Here is a 22,814-nt window from a genome sequence, read left to right on the forward strand (position 1 = left end):
GCAATGCAGGAGACCCAGCCTCAATCCCTGGTTTGGGAAGATCCCCTGGAGAAGGAAATGGCAACCCACTCCAGTATTCTTACCTGGAGGATTCCATGGATAGAGGAGCCTGGCTGGCTAAAGTCCAGGGGGTAGCAGAGTTGGACACAACTGAGCAACTAACACACACACACCCACACACACACACACACGATAGTCTATATAAGTTCATTTTTATTGTTTTCGTGTTTATTTCCTGTCTCTCCTGATAGAATGAATGTGTCCCTCAAGGATGGGGATCTTTGTCTATTTTTTTTCTCTTGTCTGTCCCATGCATCAAGGACAATGTCCAGTGCAGCAGGCACTCATAAATATTAGCTGAATATGAATAAAGAAATGAGACATGTTTTAGACCTGAGTATTTTTTTTTATTGTATCATGCTCTTCTCTGGGCCATCCTGAATATGGTACAATGACATTAAAATGTATTCTGTAGGTGTTCTGAGGAAGGAGTTTGCAAGATTGACACTGTGCCTGAGAAGGGAGTAGGAGAAATGGATGGGAGAAATAAAATTTCATCCTTTTTCCCTTCCCAATTTTTCTTTTTGGTCCCCATAGCTCCATTTTTTCCTTTCTGTTAAGTTTGTGTGAATTCTCATGTCATTTTGTCTTTTCCTTCTTGTCTTACTAGATAAAAACACTCATTTCTAGGGATAATTAGGTTCATTCTAGCACCAAATATGCTTCCAGTTTCCATGCTAGTGATACATTTTCCTTTTTTGTCCAAGTGAAAGAGAATATTGATAATTCTAAACTTTCCTTTCCTTTCTATTGTTTCCCTGTACCCACACAGTCTATCTACTGGCCCTTAAAAAAACAACAAAAATGAATTTTATTGTATAAGTAAATTCTGAGTTGACTCCACTAGGATTTTGGAAAATTGTCTAAAGGGATCTCAGTTAGTTATTAGTATGGTAAGATTGGTTTCACTGAAGCTAGTCACACTGGTCATCTTTCAGAATTTAAAACAAATAAATAAAATCTAATATAAAAATGCATTTAGAAAGGATGGATCAAGTTCAAACTGCAGAAGCAGAGGTTTTGTGCCTTATAATCTTTTTTAGTATTTGAATACTGACAAACACTCCCCCAAATAGTGACACTTTCAAAAGTCCTCAGATGCCTGGGCAGTGTTCATGAGGTACAAAGATATCTGTGTTCAATGTACACATTTTAAACAAGTGGTCAAGGGCCTTATTTTATAATTTGCGGTGACTTAAATCTTTAGCACGAACATTTTCCTGAACTTCCAATTATATTGGACATGATATTTTCTTATAAAGCAAACAAATTTGTTTTCTGAAGCTAATAGAAAAGTTAATTTTTTTCATGTGTAATTTAAGTAAGATCAACTTAAAATTAGGTATTTAAACATATATAACTAGTATGTGGAATGAGCATGACTCATCATAATGTAATTATGACCCTGTTTTATTTTTAAATCTCCTACTGCCCCTTTACATTCAGTGGGAACAATGAAACCTTGACCCTGATGAAAACTCAGGCTGTCTCACAATTTTTCTGCCCACTCTTGGGTAATGAACAGTCCTGACATCCTTTTAGATCATAAACACAGCCTTTAGAGATGTCAATCAAAATTACAAACTCAAATTCCTTTCCCTGTCCCAGCTGGGACCTGCTTAGACTAATGGCTGCAGCAGAGGGTAATGAGGGGGGGCATGGCTGGCTTCGCTATTTCTCTACTTTCTGCCTCTCCCGTAAACCCTTCTCCTACTGGCTCTGGGTGTCCAGCTCTAGCCCCCACTATTCTCCTGGAGGACAGACCCAAGATGACCCCCCATAGGAAATATTCAAAGTTGCCCTCCTGGACACCTCCAGGGAGGGTACACTCTCCGGCTGTACCATAAAGTAGAGACTCAGCCCACTTCTCTGTCTCTAGGTTTGCCAGGCGTGAGTCAGCTCCCAAGACTCTTTACTCCCCAACCATGATGGTCATGCTCTCCACCCCCAACTCGGTATCACAGTGTAGTTTTTCCAGCTATACCCTTCCCACTAGATCTTCTTTCAACCTTTATTTTCCTGAAGCAAATTGAGGGGAGAGGCACGGAACTTAGAGTGAGGGGAAATTTCCTCTTTGTGGCAGAATGCCTCAGTCGTGTCTGACTTTGTGAACCTTTGGACTGTAGCCTGCCAGGCTCCTCTCTCCATGGGATTTCCCAGGCAAGAATACTGTAGTGGGTTGCCATTTTCCTCCTCCAGGCGATCTTCCTGAAAAGGGATCAAACCTGCATCTCCTGTGTCTCCTGCAATGCAGGCAGATTCTTTACCTGCTGAGTCATCAGGGAAGCCCATAAATGGGGAAGGGTAATTGTAATAACTTTCTACTGTTAATTACTGCTGCAGGCAGAGATCGGCAGTGGATGCCTACTCCAGGTGGTGAGCAACAAGGCTATTCACACGGTCTTGAAGAATCACACCCCAACTTATTTATTCATTTGCCAAGTCTTAAAGATACCATCATGATGGAGAAAACTGAGACATCATCTTAACCGAGTGATCAACTTTAACACGGCCAAGAATGGAAAGTGACCCCCCAGGGCCCCCTGAGAGACACACTGAGATGGACCCAGCATGATCTGTGTAATCTTCTTGCCAAAGATGCTTGATCTTAATCTAATCATGATAAAACAATCAGACAAATCCAGACTGAAGAGACATTCTGGAAAACAACTGGCTTACGGTTTTCTGAAAAAGGTCATTGTCATCAAAGAGAAAACAAGGTGGAGGAAACATTTTAGACTAAAAAAGATTAAAAAGCCATGACAACTTAATGTAATGTGCAATTCTTAATCAAATCACAGACTCACCTCCCTCTCAAACAACAGCAACAAAATCCTTAAAGGAGAGTTTAGGAAATTTGAGTATGGTTTGTATAGGTAACAGCAGTGTACCAGTGTTAACATTCTTGAGTATGATGAGTGCATGATGCTTGTGTGGAAGAACGCCAAGTCTCAGGAGAGAGAAGAAAGTATTTATGGGTGAAAGGTCATACTGTGAGAGTACAAGAGCGCAAAATAGAGGCAAATATAGCACGGTTTGGTAAATCGAGGTGAAGACTTGGCTGTTTATTTTTTCAACCTTCCTGCAGGTTTCTGATTTCTTAAAATAAAATATCAGGGGAAGAAAAAGTTGTGGAGTCAGCTCTTGTCTTTTTCCTTTGCAAGTAGAGAAATGGAGATTTGACATCTCTCTTTGAAATTTTGTTGTGTCTCGATGTCTGGTTGAAACTTCAGGTGTGACATCTTATTACATGTACACACACATGTAACAGTGATAATCTCAAAATATTTGTACAGATGTTACAAATTACAATTAATCCAACATTTCCACTTATATTATCATCACAACAATCTTGGAAATAGCTAGACAAGGTACTTTTTTTATTCTTCCCATTTTCCAAATGAAAAACTGAGCTGCAGAAACTCTGAGCAGCTCAAGCAAGTTCACACACCTAACACTAGTATCCTCAGCCTCTGATTGTAGATCCCGTATTATTTCACTACACGTATTCAACACCCAGGAGGGTTTTAAAACAAGCCATTGAGTCTCTCATTACTTCATTTTTACAGAAAGTAAGAGAGAGACTTAAGGGTATTTGTTTATTCCCATTGTCTGAGAATTCCAGATGAGCAATGACACAGGAGCTCATTCAGCTCACTGAATCCGCATGCTAGTAAACCCTGATCAAGACTCTGCTTTGACAGGCAGCTTAAACCCATAGCCCCACCTATCCGGGCTGAAGAGTTGGACAATGCTAGTCTCAGAGCCCTATACCCATGGGACTGCAGATCAGCTACAGCACCATGAGGAGCTTGTAGAGATGAATACCCCTGAGACTGAGGCAACATCCCCTCAGAATGTGGAGGTGACTCTTGTCACACTCCAGCAACTTTCAGGGAGATGACAGCTCACACAGAAGGAAGCTCACATGAGTCACAAACCCACAGCCCCAGAATACTAAGCAGTTCTCTTTCCACCTGATAGCTGGGGTGAGCAGAAGCCGTTTCCACTCTCTATTTTTTCTTAACTAAAAACAAAACCCGAAAGATCACCCTTTCTGAGCTTGGTGGAGACCACATATTTGTGGTGAGGAGGTAGAATGGGCCTCCAGACACGTGGCCCACATTGTTTCTCCTTTTGTGTCTTACTAATGAGAGCAGTTGTATCTGTCTTCACTGTCAACTGAAGATGTGAGGAAAGGGGAAAAAGGGAAAGAGAATAGAGGAAGTAGGTAAACTGCATAGAATATCACCAGGATCCTCCTTTGCAACAGGAATTTATTAAATGTGGTTGGGAGTATCTGGCTTCCCAAAAAAGCACAAGATACACCCTTAAATGATTACAAATTATTATTGGGAATATAGTTTCCTTTAAAGCCAGCTTGTCACATATTTTCTGCAGCCTTGGCAATCTTAACTTCTCAGTATCAGTGTGTTCTAAAACTCCTATTCTCTCTAAGGGATCTGTTTGGAAAATGAAAACTTGTTAACCAGGGCTCTGCTCTTGATAGATGGATACCACAGTCATCCATGGTCCAAACTCTGGAAATTTTTCCAGTTGCCCTAGAAATTTACTCTGCAAATCTGAGACAGCATGCCAACAACTAAGGGTGGTGAACTCTATCATGTCTGTGATGTGCCTTTTCTGTGTTACTTAAGATTATTCAGTTCTGCTCAAGAAAGTAAGAAATGTAAAGAAGATGAATGATGGTGGGTAGAGAAACAAGGAGCTTGTGAGACAGGTAAAATTAACATCATGTTTATAGTAAGACTAAGTGGATTAATAATCTCTGAGTCATGGGGGCCATGGACATAGGAGACAATGTGTGTACTGAGCATTGAGGAAAGGATGATATTCACAATGCATCCATTTGCTTATGGCATGAAACATGAAACAGTCAAGATACACTAAATATATGTGAACTGTATGAGACTTAAAAGTATTTTTTTGTATGTTTTTTATTGTTAAATGTATTCTTAAATCAGTCACCCACTGGTGATCCCATTCTGGCTTCAAAAATCCTCAAAAATGCAGAGTCCACAGCTGCACATCAAGCTAACTAGTGAGCTGCAGTTAATGGCCAGGTAGATTTGTGCTTGAGTCTTTCCAATAGAGCAAGTGTGCTATTGACCCAGGCACCTTCTGTCTGCTAGTGCCGAGATTCAAAAAACATCAACTGAACAAATGAGTGGATCCTATTATTGAGTTTTTTCTAGAGACACTTTTGAAAATAAAACCACAGGCTCAAGATGACCTTTGACTGAATAAATTAACCCTGGAAAATCTATAATTGAATAGTTTTAAAGGGCCTGGAGGATCTCAGAACAAAATTTCAAGGAGAAAAAATGAGCTAGAAGAAGACTCCATTGCTAACTGTGTACCGTGTTTCTACATGGCCTCACCACAGACCCTGGTTGATGTTGCATCGTGGCCGTCTTCATTTGATTTTCATCACATTATAATTTTAGGGTCTTAGTCGTCTCCTATGCTCACCTTTGAGAGAGATCCAGAGAAAGGGGAGTTTTATGTGCATGTGTGTTGTATGGGGCATTCTAGAAATGGGGCTTACGTTTCTTTCCCCTACTGTGAGTGAGATGCTGTATCCACACTGTTAACTCCTTCAGAAATCACTATATGTGTTACCTGCATTTTCGGATGAAGAGACTGAGCTTCAGTGAGGGTAATAACGTGTCCTAGGTATACATAGGTAGCAAAGCCAGAACTTAATGCTGTGTCCATCTGATGTCCCCCAGATCATTTTACAGAAATATTGTCCTAAAGAGAAAGAAGCTTACAATGGTAGAAACATGAGATTTTTCTAACACAACAACAACAACAAAAACACAGGCGAACACCAGACACTGGAAGAACATTGCAACCATTTCCAAATGTTATTTCTTAGAATGAATGAAAATAATTTTTTTTTAATGACATGACTTGGTATTCTGTAAAGGATAAAACATCAGATGAATAAGTCTAAAGTGGCAGTAAAATGTTTGGTGAATTCACAGTTAAAATGGAAATAAAACTGATTTAGTAAACTTGGAACACTTTTTTTTTTTTTTTTTAAACCATGGCCTTGGTAGGGTTCGGCTCATCCTCTTGGATAGGAAAACCATTTTCTCCAAATTAATTTCGTGAAAATTCAGCTGTCCCAGCCTTTCAAGCCAGGAGGTTAAATTGATCTGATCAATACCAGAGGCCTCAGAGTATCCTGGCCAAGGTCATAAATGAAATGGGTTAGATAATTTTAAATCTGATATAGTAATCCTCAGGGGCAACTGAACTGCCCAAGAATCATCCCTCCATTCATTTCTGCTCATTTAGGCATCAAGCAGATTTCTGTAGAGAGATCTGGCATCTCATGCTGCCGTTAAGGCAGATGAGGAGAAATGGAATGTCACAGTGTCCTGGGACTCTCTGCCAGCAATCTATCCTTAATATCACCCTGAAATATGCTGAACCAGATCAAGTACCAGAATATTCACAGATGTTCAGTTCAGTTCAGTTCAGTCACTCAGTCGTGTCCGACTCTTTGCAATCCCATGAATTGCAGCATGCCAGGCCTCCCTGTCCATCACCAACTCCCGGAATTCACTCAGACTCACATCCATTGAGTCAGTGATGCCATCCAGCCATCTCATCCTCTGTCGTCCCCTACTCCTCCTGCCCTCAATCCCTCCGGCCCCCAATCACAGTGATATTAGGAAACCAAAATAGGTTTTCAAGGAGAAAAATGAAGATGTATCTATTTAACTTTAGTTTCATTCAGCTTCATTCATTCACTAAAACGACTTGTTCACTCATCCATCTAATCATCCCTCCATGCACCCATCCATACAACAAATATTTATTGAGCACTTATTATGTGTCCGGTGTTCTGCTAGACTTGAACTAGAGTTTAAAGACTTGTGTGGTGAAACAGTAGCCACTAGCCACATGTGGTTATTGAGTACTTGAAATGTGGCTGGCCCAAATTAAGATGTGCTGTAAGTGGGCATGGAACAACGGACTGGTTCAAAATCCAGAAAGGAGTATTTCAAGGCTGTATATTGTCACCCTTCTTATTTAACTTAAATGCAGAACACATCATGTGAAATGCTGGGCTGGATGAAGCACAAGCTGGATTCAAGTTTGCTGGGAGAAATATCAATAACCTTGATATGCAGATAATAACACTTTAATGGAAGAAAGCGAAGATGAATTAAAGAGCCTCTTGATGAAGGTGAGAGAGTAGAAAAGTTGGCTTAAAACTCAACATTCAAAAAACGAAGATCATGGCATCTGGTCCCATCACTTCATGGCAAACAGATGGGGGAAAAATGGAAACAGTGACAGACTTTATTTTCTTGGGCTCCAAAATCAGTGCAGATGGTGACTGCAGCCATGAAATTAAAAGATGTTTGCTTCTTGAAAGAAAAGCTATGACCAACCTAGATGGCGTATTCAAAAGCAGAGACATTTCTTTGCCGACAAAGGTCTGTCTAGTCAAAGCTATGGTTTTTTCAATAGTCATATATGGATGTCAGAGTTGGACCATAAAGAAGGCTCAGAACTGAAGAATTGATGCTTTTGAACTGTGGTGTTGGAGAAGATTCTTGAGAGTCCCTTGGACCACAAGGAAATCAAACCAGTCAATCCTAAAGGAAATCAACCCTAAATGTTCACTGGAAGGACTGATGCTGAAGCTCTAATACTCTGACCACCTGATGTGAGGAGCCGACTCATTGGAAAAGACCCTGATGCTGAGAAAGACTGAGGGCAGGAGGAGAAGGGGGTAACAGAGGATAAGATGGTTGGATGGCATCACTGACTCAATGGACACGAGTTTGAGCAAACTCTGAGAGTTAGTGGAGGATAGAGAAGCCTGGCATGCTGCAGTCCATGAGGTTGTGAAGAGTCAGGCATGACTTAGTGATTGAACAACAAAATGAGGATGAAGTACATAACAGATTTCAAAGACTTATTATGAAATAAAGGCAAACTATCCCCTCAAAATTTTATATTGATTATATGTTGAAATTTTTTAATATATTGGCTTAAATTAAAATATATTTTATAATTAATCTCATGTTTCTTTTTACCTTTAAAATATAAGTAATAGAAAATTGAAAGTACATATATGGCTTTCAAAATATGTCTATGGAACAGCACTCTTATAGAATATTTGCAGATTTCTTCCTGCTATTATGCTTTTCGGGGGACACATATAGGGTATTTTTCAGGGAAGACAGTAAAATATAAAGGCAGACGGTATGATCCACGGTGGTTAGATAATACTTATAGGCCTGTATGTGTTTGCTCAGTTGCTCAGTTGTGCTGACTCTTTGAGACTCCATAGACTGTAGCCCAACAGACTCCTCTGTCTATGTAATTTTCCAGGCAAGAACCCTAGAGTGGCTTGCCATTTCCTACCTCAGAGGATCTTCCCAACCCAGGGATCAAACCTGCGTCTATTGTGTCTCTTTCATTGGCAGGTGAAATCTTTACCACTGTGCAACTTGAGAAGCCCCATTTCTAGCCTTGGTGAGGGGAGTCATTAAATTTTTGTTCTGAAAACTTTCCTTTAGATGCTAAAAATCCAGATCCAATGTTCTGGAACTGAAAAAGTACAGAAAATTTGGGATGCTGAAATGTTTGTCACTCTGGTATTTCCTGCGCTGTCATTGGAAGGATGTCCTAGTTTCCTGAATATCAATAGATTCCTGCTGGCACATGGGAACAGTAAAAAAAGATGGTATTGAAAGAAGCAAATTCTTATGGAATAGGTTGTTTGACATGATGATGTTATGGGAATTAAGCAATGCTAACTTTGATCTTGTCCCTCTTTTTTGAAATAAGATATCTGGGTTGTTTTATGTCTGCGTTGACCTACTAGCAGGAAAATAAATAAATAATTTGAACTGTAATTAGGTTGGGAATAACATCTAATGACTTAGGGAGTTTGTAAGATTAATTAGTTTTGGCAAAAAAATTCTAAATAAATAAAAGTTAGAGGGCTCAATTCCAAGCATTTTTTTAAAATAAAAGTTTAATTAAAATGTAATTTCATTTAAAACATCATAATATTCCCAGATCAATGAATTTAGTGGCTTTTCTTCTTTCAAAAAGCTATGTAAACTAAAATGGGTCCCTTCTTTTTTCTATTATTCACAAGTGGTACATGGTTTATAAGTTCCTTTCATGACCATAATCATGCCCAGTCCCCTCATCCCTAGAGCAGTTAGAAGAGTATGGATGAGTAGTCTGGCCCTCGGGAATGACTGAAAACCACACCAAAAAACTTCTCGTGCAGGCCCTCAGGCACACAAGTGCTCTGTGTCTATCCATGTCCAACATGATTCATGATGGAATTAACTTTCTCTTGCCTAATGAGCTTAAGAGAAGATTGTGAAGTATACTTGGGGGATTTATGGGAGTGAGAGACTTAAAAATATGAGTATCATGACACTCAAGGACCTGTCAGTGACTACTGGGAAGAACACAGCAGCATAAAAAAGAAAAAAATGGGACATGGGGGTGATTTTTTTCTGGTATTGGAAAACATGATGCCATCAACACCAGATATTATAAGAGACAGATGGCATGGCAGATGCTCTGAAAAAAAAAAAAAAAAGAAAAGACTTACTACTAGGTGAACCAGAAAAAAATAAACAAGAAGGACAGAGGGAAAAGTACACAAGTTCCCCTCTGTTGTCAAAAACATCTTCCCGTAGCTGTAAAACGTCTAATTGCATTCCACAGGATTGCACATTACAAAGGCAGTCTCACCCCCTTTCTCCACTGATTGCACTTTTGGAGTTTATGGCCATTCTTTTGAGAAGACTCATTTTTGTCTATTGGATTTCTAAGGAAGAAAGGAAGGCAAAATCTAATTTGATCCATGATGCTAAAATATTATGAGAATGCTACTGCTGATTTTTCTCTGGCTCAGTTGCTTCCATCTGATATTCAGAACCTAGATGAAACTCACATAAGTTTATTCTAGAAATGTTCCCACTTAATATCCTTTCATAGTTGCAAACCAGGTGAATGGGGTTGGCACGTTAATAAATTTAAATCAAAGTTGTTTAAAATAAGTGTTAGAAAGCTGGTCTGTGTTCTCTTGTTGGTTCCCCAGAATTTAATATAGGTTCCTTGGCAAAATTATAAGTTAGGGTGTGTTATGGGTCTATGGAATTGACAAGGAATGGTTGAAACCAATAAAGATTATCTATAAATGCTAAGGGTTTACTGTGAAGCACACATATAGAGAATAGTGCCAACATATATAGATTTAATATACAAAAATTCAGCAATATGCACTTGGAAACCACTGTTCCATCACTTATATTAGACAGAAATGGATGCAACTGAGCCTAAAATTGCCAATGTGAGTTGCTAAAATAAGAAAAGTATGTGAATAATATTAAAGCCATTGCCAAAAGGAAAAAAAAACATGTCTGGGAAAGTATCTAGTGATGATTTTGTCACTGTATTTGGAGATGAAATTGAATAACTAAAGGCTATCGAGTAACACTGACTAACAAATAACTATTATGGCTACAATAGGGTTTTCAAGGGTAATTTTGATTATATGTAACATTTACTTTTTTGTATTGTTTTCAAAAACCCTAATAGGCTTCCTAAGGTAGACCCTATTGTACACATACAATTTTCGCTAATACGTATATACATATGAGTTACAAAATCATTGCAAAAATGAAACTTAATAACAACATGGAGTTCAGACATAGCTTAGACATTTTTTTTTTTCATTTTAGAGGAAAAAATGCACCCAAGATCACCTGGCAATCCTTGTCTATTCTACTCCTTATTTTCTTCTTTTTATTCTGTTTCTTCTCTCAGTTGTCCAGATCAGTCCTTTCCTTTGTTACAGTTAAGTCGGAAAGGCTAAATGTGGAGAATGAGTTTCTAGAGGCTAATATCAAACTAGCCCTTCCATCTGGCTCATCTTGGAACAAATAAGTATACTGTTTAAGGATACACACTTTCTGCAAAGCTAGGGAGACATCACAGGGAAGCTATTTCAATCTGGAATGAGTCCCACATGGAGACTTGCCTACAGTGTGTCTCTGCTAAGTCCTCCCAGAGGAATAAGCCCTGGGTCTGATGCACCAGCCAGGACTGGATCTCCCTTTGGTGGGGGTGGGGAGAGCAGGCTATATTCTAGCATAAAGTGGCTGGTTGCCACAGAGCTATGAAATGCCATGTTCCTTGACCCTATCAACAAGTGCAAATCTCTATTGGACACCCTTTGTTAGACTTCCAAACTTGGACAATAACTCATGATAAAACAGCTTCCTATTATGCTTTGTGGAATTTTCTGTAAGAAACTCAGAGAAAATATAAATATTTCCTGATTCCAGCAGAGGCTGGATAATGCTGCAGTTATACATTCTATCAGGCTGCAATCTGGGTATTTTTTTTTTTTTAATGTTTTGAAGCTCCTTTCTAATAATGTCAACACATAATCTGTGTTTATACAAGAGACACCATTATCTTATTAGTATCACATAGTTTGTCTCCTAATTGAGAATATGCTCCTTCTATAGGTATATAATGCAGATTATAATGTTTTCTGTTTCAGAGACTTGTACTGTATATCCCTCAGATTAAAGATAATGGTAGAATGGGCAGAATGAGCCCCCCCGCCAAAAAAAATGCAAAAAAAAATCCCAGATGTTCCTCTATCCTGTACATACCATAATTGCAAAGGACATTTTTCCTAAGAAGAAAATAGTTCACTAGGCACTTAAAATGGGAAGTAATTTCAGTCTTTAAGAGCTGCCACTAAATGGCATCTCACTTGACAATTGTGCTCGCATGACAGTGTCGGTGCTGTTTTAACGTGGCATTAAGAATACTGTGACATCATACCATCCTTGCAATATGTACTTCTTACATAAATAAAATGTTTATGATTCACTTTATCAAACACCTATTCTTTGCCTTGACAAAAATATGCATTTTATGTCATTTCCATAGATAATTTCTTGAATTTCCAACAGTAATCTCGCTTTATAATAAACTTTTAATTTACTCAAATCAAAAAAGCAGAGAACTCTAGCAAAAAATAAGATAAAGACATATATATTTTAACCATTTAACTGTGGTTGAGAAAGAGATAAATGATAAGGAAAAAAAGTTTCCATAACTTTTTTTTTTTCAGAAATTCAACCTACAGAAACATATATACTTCAATCATTTACAGCTTCCATAACTTCTATAACCCTCTAGCAAGAACAAACCTTTACAGAACCTGACTTATTACAAGACCCAGAACTACTTTTTGAATCATCAAAATTAAATTTACCTTTAGTGTAATTTTATGTTATGTTCTAATTCATTAAATATGTATAAATCCATGTAATACAATAAGCCTTGAATAATCAAAGTATTATTTTTTCCTTTCTTTTTCCCCAATATCTTCATTCTCATTTACCTTAGGTATGTGAAAATTCATGTGAGCATAAATCTCAATTAACTAGAACCTTCTTTAAAATTTTTCCTTCCAAACTATCTTCTTTCTCAATTGGTTCCATAAATAAACACAAATTGAAGAAAACCTGGTTTTAGGAACATTCTGAAAGCTTTCATGGGGAGATGCTTAAATTGTCTTCAAACAGTTGTAGCAGAAAGGGGATAAAATACTGCAGCTCCTTGAGACTCAAAAACCAGACTGCAACGCAGAGTTTCATTTTGAAATAGTCACTCCTATAAAGACTCTGCTCACAGTAGCACTTAGCACTTATCATCACAGATTGGAAACTAATCAGACCTAGAGTCATTACAAAATAAGAAGACCCTCAAAGAACTCCAAAATAATGATGGCTGGGTTATAAACTCCCCTTCCAATTATGTTTATTGTTTTAGTTGATGGAATCACAGAAGTGAAGCAAACCTGGAGAAAATGAGCACCATAATGGCAGGAGCCACACTCCCAGGGAGGGCTTTCCTGGTGGCTCAGATGGTAAAGAGTCTGCCTGCAAGGCAGGAGACCTGGGTTCTATCCCTGGGTTGGAAAGATCCCCTGGATAAGGGAATGGCAACCTACTCCAGTATTCTTGCCTAGAGAATTTCATGGAGAGAAGAGCCTGGTGAGCTACAGTCCGTGGGGTCACAAACAGTCAGACATAACTCAGCTACTAACACACACACACACTCCCAGTGCCTGCAGATGCTTAAAAATTAATTAAGATGCAGCGTGCAGAGCACTAACTTTGCGGGTAAATATGAAACTGAAAGATCGACTGGAAAGGTTTTTATTTTTCACATTCAATCATTCATTTCCTACTGTGAGTGGAATAAGTCATCAAGCTAGAATCGATAACTCTGTTGCTGCTGCTAGGGTCTTTTATTAAATTTCTTCACTCACCTTCCATGGGGGTGTTACTGTCCGGTCGATTTGCAAAAACTACATCCACATACTCGAGCTGCAGCCTCTGGAGAGAGCCCTTCAGTCCTGGGAACAGAAGCAGGAAAAATCTCAGAAAGTCGAAACATGAGCACTATTAGAAATTGCTGAAGTTTGCTTTCCTTCAAGAATTTACTTTAAAAAAAGCATTGGATTAGTTTCAAAAAGACATTGAATACAGTGATGTGTTCATTGGCCCCTAGAACTCTTTAAAAATATATCAAGGATTGACATTGTCCCCAGCAAAGAAAAGCCTTAGAACTTTCTCAGCAGTACTAGTGCTTACTGGAAACCCGCACTTGGTAATGACCTTTCACAGTGGCTCCTGTGTGGCTGAGCCTAGAAGCAAAGTTTAGAACAAAGAGCAGCCTAAAAGTTTAACTTCTTTCTTTTTGAAAAATACAAGTTAATGTCACATTTTGAATTGCTTAATAGGCTTATAGTGTGATGGAGATATATTTATTGCACATCCAAAACATAAAAATTGTCTAAACAAATAAATGATTGACAATCTCATCTTAATGTACACATGGGTTTTAACAGGAATAAAAGGGTTGGCAAATGAAGGTTTCACTCAACATTTTACTAACTGAAACAAAGTTTGGAGAACCTTAAATATAGCTGAGTCCTACCATTTCTATTATTCCCCCTTATTTTGAGAAGAAACAAAACCACTAGAAGCTCTAAAGATTTAAGGGGTAATATAAAGGAGAGAGTTAGAGTTTTAAAACAAGTCAAACCAATAATTTACGTCTCAACTCTAACCACTGAGTCACATTACTATGATTACTCAGAAAAAAAAATTTCAGTAAAATTAATACTTCCCTGAAATAGGATGTATTGTATACAATATTATGCAACCAAAAGGATGACAGTGTTCAAGAATTACTTTATCTCATTTCTAAGAGGCACAGCACTTCCTTATCAGCCTATTTAATTCCACAGGAAGACTGGAGGTTTTTCTTTTTATTATAGGCATAAAAGTAATTGCATGTTAAATGAGGCTCTTATAAATTTAAATCTGGCTCATTTAAATTTGATTTTTCAAACTGGTTTATTGGCCAGACACAATTACTTTTCTGACAGGAAAATGGAGTGCTTGAATGCAGTTCCGGAAATATTTTTTCATTCATTGAGAAAGGATTGATTGTCTGTGATGGTAGCTTGTTAAGAGAAGCTCTGGTGAAGAGATTAGGACAGACAGGTATTGTAAGGTAAGGTCTAATGCCTATCCTTAAAAACTGTGGTGAACTTCATGCTTGGGATATTACCAGCTATCTCAATAGGCATCTTGAAATTAAATTTACTTTTAAAAGCATTATGATATGAACCCCCTCTGGAAGCAGTTGTATGTATGGAGGAAGTAAGGAGAGGAAAAGATAACCAAGCAAACAACCCACCATGCTTCTCTGTCCATGAGATTCTCCAGGCAAAAATACTGGAATGGGTTGCCATGCCCTCCTCCAGGGGATCTTCCAACCCAGGGATCAAACCCAGGTCTCTTATGTTTCCTGCATTGGCAGGCAGGTTCTTTACCACTAGTGCCACCTGGGAAGCCCAAATAACAGGGTATCCCAAGGTCTGAAAGGTTGGAAATCTGTACTCTAGCGCGTGATGCCACTTGCTATCCCACAAAGTTATTTGACTTGTTTTGTGTGACTTGGTTCTCTAATCTGTAGTGAACATAACAATACTTACAACTTTCAGAATCACCACTCCAGAGAGCAAATAAAATCAGTTGGCAAGCACTTGGTAGGTGTAACAGTCTGTAGAAGCGAGGTAATCATAACAGTGGTGCTCACATCTGGAAAGGTTCAGGATAAGTGGTGCCAAAGACTAAATGCCAATTTTCACTGGACCTCCTTGTTTGAAAAGGAAGTCATTCGTGACAGTTCTGGCCCATGCCTGGCACTGGAAATAAAGTTCTCCTTTCTGATGATGGTCTTCTACCTCTGTGTCTCTTCTTAACAGCTTGGCCAGGGCTAAGAGTAACTAGGAGAAAAAGCTATGACTGACTTGACCCTGTTGAAATGAGGTGTGATCAGTGATGATGTAAGTTTTTTTCTTCAGTGTCCTAAACATGTACTGAGTCTCAAATTGACTCTGAAACTGTGGCAGGCTTTGGGTGTTTAAAGATGCCTGGATGTAGTATCTATACTTACGGAGCAAACTGTACATATTGAGAGCATTTGTTGGTATAGGTCCATTGTTCAAGGTAATAGTGTGTATCCATAAATAATGACACGGAACTTGATATAATGACAATATTCTCTGTATTCAGTCATTCCTCATTCCTCAGTTCTTTCTCTGGAAAGCCTTTTTTTCTTATTTTTTAATATTTAGGCCAAGAGTCAAGAGTATTTATATAAGAATATAAGAAATGATGGGTTGCATCCTGTCAGTGATCCACTGAGTCCCTACTCTGACCTTGAACTGAAATAAAAAGAGGTTGTGTTCCTGAGAGGCACCATCCCCTCACTTTGGAAATCTTCGGATTTTACTCCACATGAGAAAGCAGAATGTTGGTGAGGGGGTAAGGAAATGAGAGTTAAGCCAGGAAAATGATGTTATCAGATTTGTGTTCTGAACTGATACCTGGCTGCTGAGAGTGACCTGTGAGGGGCCAGAGAGAAAGCAGGGAAGGAGACCAGGAGGTCACTGCAGCAGACCACGCATGGACCAAGTTGGTGAGAAGTGTTCATGTTCAGGAAAGTTGTATAGGTAGAAATAAGAGGACTCTAGGTGTGCTGAAGACGGAGTGTGGAGCTGGAGGTATCAAGGAGGACTCTTAGATTTTTGGCCCGAGTATGATGTGACTGTTAGTAAATGAAGTCACAGGAGAAACATCAGTGGTGGGAGCCATGTTGGGTCTGAGCAGCACATCAGTCAACCCCACGGTGCTCTTGGCAGGTGGGGCGTTCAGAGGAGAGGTGCACGTGCAGGTGAGACACAGAGCTTGGGACTGGCTGCGTCTGAATGACCCTGCCGAAGTCTTTTAGCCGCTTTGGGCTTTAGTATTCTCATCTTTCCAAACACAAAATGGAGCTAGACAATCTTTCTATTTCTATCCTTCATGTGACTGCAAAACAAATCAGGTAGTCCTGCCTTTTTCTATTTGGATGCTTTAATCTTGTAGCTAAATTGTAGCAACATAAAGGCTTGCTAACAAGTGTCTTCTTGAGAGCCATTTAGAATTTATCTCCAATAAACAAATAGTCATGTTCTATTTCCACTGAGCAAAAATTTGTTGAGCTTTGACTTGGGGCCAAGTATTGTTTTAAGTAGGTGTGTGAAAATGCATTAACCTTGGCTCCAGAGGGGCATCTAAAAAGCTAATCATAACCTAAGGACATAAGTGTGCTCATGCACTGAATGTACTTGCTTGTTTATTTATTTTTGGCCATTCTGGGTCTTCATTGCTTCAGCCTTTCCCTGGTTGTGGCAAGCAGGTGCTACTGTCTAGTTGCAGTGTACAGGCTTCTCTTTGCAGCGGTTTCGCTTGTTGCCGAGGACGGGCTTCAGCGCATGGGCTGAGTACTTGTGGTGCATGGGCTTAGTTGCCCCAAGGCACGTGGAATCTTCCCAGACCAGGGATCAAACCCATGTGCCCCAAATTGGCAGGTGGATCCTTAGCCACTAGACGAGCAGGGAAGTCCAAGAAGGCACTTTTGACATTAGTCTGTCCCTTGGCAATAACACAGTATCTGTGGCAGTGAAAACAGGAGCAAGAAAAACGTTTCCTGCTCTCAGGGAAATGTTTAGAAGTTAACTGGAAATTCCTCAAAAGTCCACAGGAGGATAAATTATGGTATGTAAAGAAAATGGCTTTCAAGTGATTATAGTAAAAAGAAATCGAAGTTAATCTCCCTTTTAGGTTCTGAAGTTTAACAGGAACTGCATTGTTCATAAGGTGAAACAATTCAATTAAACCTATTTCACAGGTGTCTATAGAAATATGCTCATTTCAGACATTAAGCATGTTGGCAGGGTTAGCAGTGGGTCATGTGTTCACTGTGGCAAGTTTAACTCTGTAGAAATAAGGCCGTGAGTAGTTTGGAATTTCTGCAAGGCTTCTATTCAAATATGCTGTGTCATCATCTTCTACGCCCATGGTGTTTTTGTTTTCCTGTCAGGCTTGGAAAAAGATGTTGCCTTAAATAATGTACACTGCTTCTCCATTTAATTTTCCAGCTTCTCATCAGACCTTCAGTCATGATTTGAGATATGCTTCTTAAAGAAGACTGTCCTGTACTAGAATAAGTGGCTACACCTCCCATTATGACACATGATTATTTGGGGTGGATGATTTCAACTTACCATGAACATGGTACATCAGAAAGGAAACCTGTAGTGAATCCATTTGTTAAGAAGTTTATTCTTTAATTGAAAATTATCAATTATCTCTTTTTTAAAAAGTTCAGATTGTAGGGCTTGACATTTGCCCTTCATTAAAAAGTCTTCAGTGGAGCTTTTTAATATATTTTTCCCCTTTTACTCCTAAAACAGTGATAATGGGTTTGTGTTTTGAATCACATAACGAAACTGTTGCTTACCTGAAAGGCAAATACAGACAGACACAGCTTTTGCTTATAAAAGCAAATAAACACTTTACTTATGATTACAGTTTGACTTACCAAACTATTTCCATTCTTTCATGTTAGATACTAAAGAGCTTTGATCTGCTAAATTTTAACACTGGCACAAATTTGAGTTTAATGAATGTTTGTGGAATGAGTAAATTAATAAATAGACTTTCAGATCCTGAGTGGATCTGATCTTGTGATTCCAAATGAATATAGTATAGAATATTCCAAATGAATATAGAAGTATAGAATATATTCATCCCTTCCTTGTGAATCTAAGGAGAATGTTGTTTCTAACTGGATCTAAATCAAGGACTTAGGGCTTGTTGAAAAGATCTTTCGTAGATTTTTTTTCAAAACTGCATTATACCCAAATTAAGCTAATTTTATACTCTATAAAATAACTTCGGTAGCCAAGGTTATCCAGCACACAGGTGGCCTGAGCTCTACAAGAATTGGACTTCTGTCTCATTCTTCAAAAGTACTTCTCAAATTTAATGTGCATATGAAACTCCAATCTTGAATAAGGTCACCTTCATCGCAGGACAAGTCCCAGTGAACCCCAAGGATAACGATTTGTAAACCTCTTCAAAATTTATTTTGGGTCTAGAACTCTCATGTCCCTTCTTTTTTTTCCTGTAAAATTCACTCAATTCCCTAATTTCAGTCTGCCTAGAAATATCCTTTGAGCTGACTCTCCTGCGCTCAAGAGTATTTTCGTCTTTGGCTGACACTGTAAACTGCAAAATAAAACCAACACTAAGAACATTATAATAATTAATCCCAATTCTTCTTCAATCTGAAAATTTGAAATTTTTTATTATTTTGAATCTGGATCAGCTTGAATTTCAGTTGAACTGTTTATCCATCCTGAGAGATTAGTTCCTTAAGAGAATTCCCAATTTATTTAAAGGGGGAGAAACTTTATGGTATTTCTATTAAATTGTATGAGGCTTGAAGAAACATGACTTAAAAAGGAGAGAAAGAGTTCTGAAATTATTCATACACACTGGTACATATTAAAGCAATGGAGATGGAGTGAAAAGACAGAAGCACAACTTCTCTATTCTTTGTCTCATTGATTTTCTATTTCTTTGTTGATTGCTATTGTAAACCACTTTCTGAATCTCTTTTGGAATCAATTAGATCAGAAAGAAAAGAAAAACAAGAACTTTCTAGGCAGCACACTGCCACCATATCTGTTCAGCTTGGTACACAAGCTGAAGACCTGGATTTTTCTTGTTGACAGTCTTTGTGGTAGATGACATACATCATTGGGGCAAATACTAGAGCAGGAGTGGTAACAGGTTGGGGAGGAAGGCTGGGTTTGACTGCACAATGTCAAACTGGACATGTGACCTGAGAAGGGATTTTGTTTGGGGGAGGAATTTGGAAGCTTTCTCAAGAGCTAGAAAGTGGTCATTCATCGTGGCAGTTTCAGAATGTTACTTACTTAGTGTCCTTATCCATAGAAGGAAAAAAACTAGTAGATGCATTTTTAAGAATGATGATGGTGATGATGACAAAAATAACATTTACTAAGCGCTTATTATATGACCGACACTGTGCTCTATGTGAATAATCTAAGTTCAATCCCTAAATAGTAACCTTGTGAAGCAGGATATTCATAGACCATCTTATAGTCCAGGAGATGAGCCTAAGTGAGATTAAGTAACTTGTACAAAGTACCCCAGCTCATAAATGACAGAGTTGGAACTTGAACCAATGTTGATCTGATTTCAAAACCCAGATGCCTACAAATATACTAAAACCAGTTAGTGATCAATACATATATTTTTGTGCTTATAAGTAAATGTTTACAGGTAGATAGAGAAGTCAGTATAGCTACAGGGAAAAGTAAGGAAGGATTGTGAAACTATGGAATGGGATGAGGTGAGCAAAGGGAGGAATTTATTTTTTTATTTTTAAAGTAGTGGGATTAGAGTACACCTTATTTTTTGGGGTGATTTTAGTATTTCATAAGTGAGATTAGTTTTAAAAAATCATTTGTCTCAATGATTAATTATGCATATAAAGGTATAAAAATCTTGAATTTTTATGAAATAGTTCATGAACTAGTGTAAAGATATTAGAAACATATGGCAGCCCCTGTAAACATATTTTTCATTTATATTGATACATACCACAACTTGATGAACTTTATGCTAAGTGAAAGAGGCCAGTCACAAAATATTGCATATTATATAACCTCATTTATATGAAATGTCCAGAACTGGTAAATCCATGGAGACAAGAGTAGTTTGGTGGCTGCCTGGCCTGTGGGAGAGCATAAGGAGGGGATAAGAAGTGACTGTAAGTAGGTATCAGGTTTCTTTGGGGGGATATGAAGGTGTTTTAAAATGAAAGTGTCAGGGGAGTATAATCTCCTCGGTTCTATCTCCTCTCAACAAAAATTTGAAGCAACGGACATTAAAGCCCTTGGCCCATCACAGTTCTCGGATAGTGTTATAGCTCCCTCAGTTTTATTTAGAAACTAAAGGAAAATATATCCTCGAGGTGCGGGGGCATGCCAACCCAAAAGATGCGAAGAGAGAGAAAGAGAGAGAATCTGCAGGAGCGCGGGAGAGAGAGACCCCGGCCCTTTCGCTCCTCTTCCTGTATGTTTTTCCTCCCCCTGGGCCTGCCCTATGTAAACTGGGCTAGCCAGGAGTGCTGTTTGTCCCACCTGAGGTCCTCACTCTGGCCCTCGACCTTCCTTTGTTCTATTTTCACGGGCTTTTCCCTTCCTTGTCTTTTAGCCACCGCCATTCTGGACGCCTGTTTCCTATTCTAACTACCTAACAGCAGCATGGTGATGGCTGCAGACTCTGTAAATATTCTCAGAGCCAATGAATTGTACATTTGAAATGGGTAAACTTTTAAGGTATATAAATTATAGCTCAATAAAGCACTGTAAGAAACCTCATGGAAGTGCTTTATTAATAGCATAGTTGTAAAGAAGAATGCTAGAACATCCAGTCATTTTCTTTTGAGTTCTCATTCTCCCCTGTAATATTATTACTTCACCTCTCAGGAAGAAACATATGGTTGATTGTTGTTCTTCTCATAGAGAAACTTTTTCCCCTTCCAGTGTGTTTTGAACTTATTTGGTTGATACTTTTCTTGAACTGGCAACCCACAAATGAAAATAAAATGGAAGCAGCAGTGCTCACCTTCAATAATATGTTTTCTTGACAACCCTCTTTCTGTTTCAGCTCTGAGAAGAAAAAGAAGCAAATGACTTTGAGTGGGGTGTGCTTTTTTAAAAATTGCTGTTTCAAAAGTACAAAAGAATAATTATTCTTGACTGAATTGTTAACACTATTCCTTTTTCTTGGCAAGTCTGTACCATGGCAGGTTGGGGAGAGAAGACTGGTAGGCAGTACATCAAGAGGCTTTGGAGACCTCCAGAGATGAATTAGCCACCACTGTCGTCATACCATGTAAATAACAAGTCAGCCATGTATGCCTGTCCATATATAATTTGACACTTGACGAACGGCTCAACCTTCCCACTGTGTTCTTAAACAATCCTAAACCAAACAAAAACAAAAAATATGACATCAGTTTGTGAGCTTACTATAAGATTGTTAGGCTACTGATGGCACTGACTTTTCTGAAAAGGGAAGTAACTTCGAAAGTGCCTTTTGCCTTTCAAAAGAAAATGAACAGCTATTTTCTTTTAAAAAGTGATATATTGAATCTTCTTTAAATTAGTTTTTCTTGCCTGGAGAATCCCAGGGACGGGGGAGCCTGGTGGGCTGCTGTCTATGGGGTTGCACAGAGTTGGACACGACTGAAATGACTTAGCAGCAGCAACAAGAAAAAAAACTTTAACTAGGACTTTTGCCTGCCCAGACCATTTTCAAACTCTAGACAATTAGAAAGAAATGTGATCCTTGAGTTTTAAAGTACTGAAGAATTATTTCTTTAACATCAATACCTTTGGCAATTGCTTTTTAAAACACAGTAGCCTATCATTCACTTTTGGTGATTTATATTAGATAATATTGCATGTAGTACTCCACTACATACTGGTTCTTGCAGATTAGCATATTTCCTGTTTATTTCTAAATTATAGGCAAGGTTTTCAGTTCCACTGCAAAAGCACCAAGCAATGGCACCATGAATCAGAGTACACAAAATATAAACCTACATTTCTTATAGGTACCATTGGTTTTATTTTTTAATAGACTATAATAGGAATAAAAATCTAAAATCCATGTTTCTATCTTCATATTCATCATAAACAAACTCAAAAACAACAATAAAATATGAGTGTGTGTTTTCATTAGAAGATTCCCCTTCAATTTTATCTTTAACTCTTATGAATTATAGGGAAGTAAATAAGGTTTTGTTTGTTTGTACTTGTCTTCTTTTTTTTTGTTGAGACTCCATGAAAATCTCTGAGATTTCCATGAAAAGTATATGAAATAGCCTGCTATTTTCTCACATGTTTGTCCAAGAGGCCAGTCTTCGAAGACCTGCTGAATAATGTAATCACCAGTTCAAACACCAGTAGGCCCATCAGAAGCCAATTCAACTTGTGAAATTTGTTCTGCATCCCACAACAGGGAGAGGACCACTCTTTCACTTAACCTGACAGGAAGTGATACAGTCAGCTTCCTGTTATTCTTCGATGAGATAGTCCTTTTGATCAGCATTTTCAGAGCCCTCTGCAGAAATGATCACAGACTTACACGTGGGGCCAGGAAAGATATTTTTATCATTGCTTTCTGTAGAAGTCTGAGTTT

At 38.4% G+C, this 22,814-nt stretch overlaps 1 protein-coding gene across 2 annotated transcripts in view; it reads right to left on the reverse strand.

Moving 5' to 3' along the window:
* KCNAB1 (potassium voltage-gated channel subfamily A member regulatory beta subunit 1) overlaps positions 1-22,814 on the reverse strand; it is a 447,445-nt gene that overhangs the window by 50,086 nt on the left and 374,545 nt on the right. For both annotated transcript variants that reach the window (XM_005675408.3, XM_005675409.3), the window contains exons 7-8: positions 21,234-21,277; positions 13,439-13,525 (exon numbers count right to left, since the gene is read on the reverse strand). In XM_005675408.3, coding sequence (XP_005675465.1) covers positions 13,439-13,525; positions 21,234-21,277 — 131 coding nt within the window. The remainder of the gene's footprint in view (positions 1-13,438; positions 13,526-21,233; positions 21,278-22,814) is intronic.

This window comes from Capra hircus, chromosome 1, assembly GCF_001704415.2.
Source record: "Capra hircus breed San Clemente chromosome 1, ASM170441v1, whole genome shotgun sequence".
Taxonomy (NCBI): Eukaryota; Metazoa; Chordata; class Mammalia; order Artiodactyla; family Bovidae; genus Capra; species Capra hircus.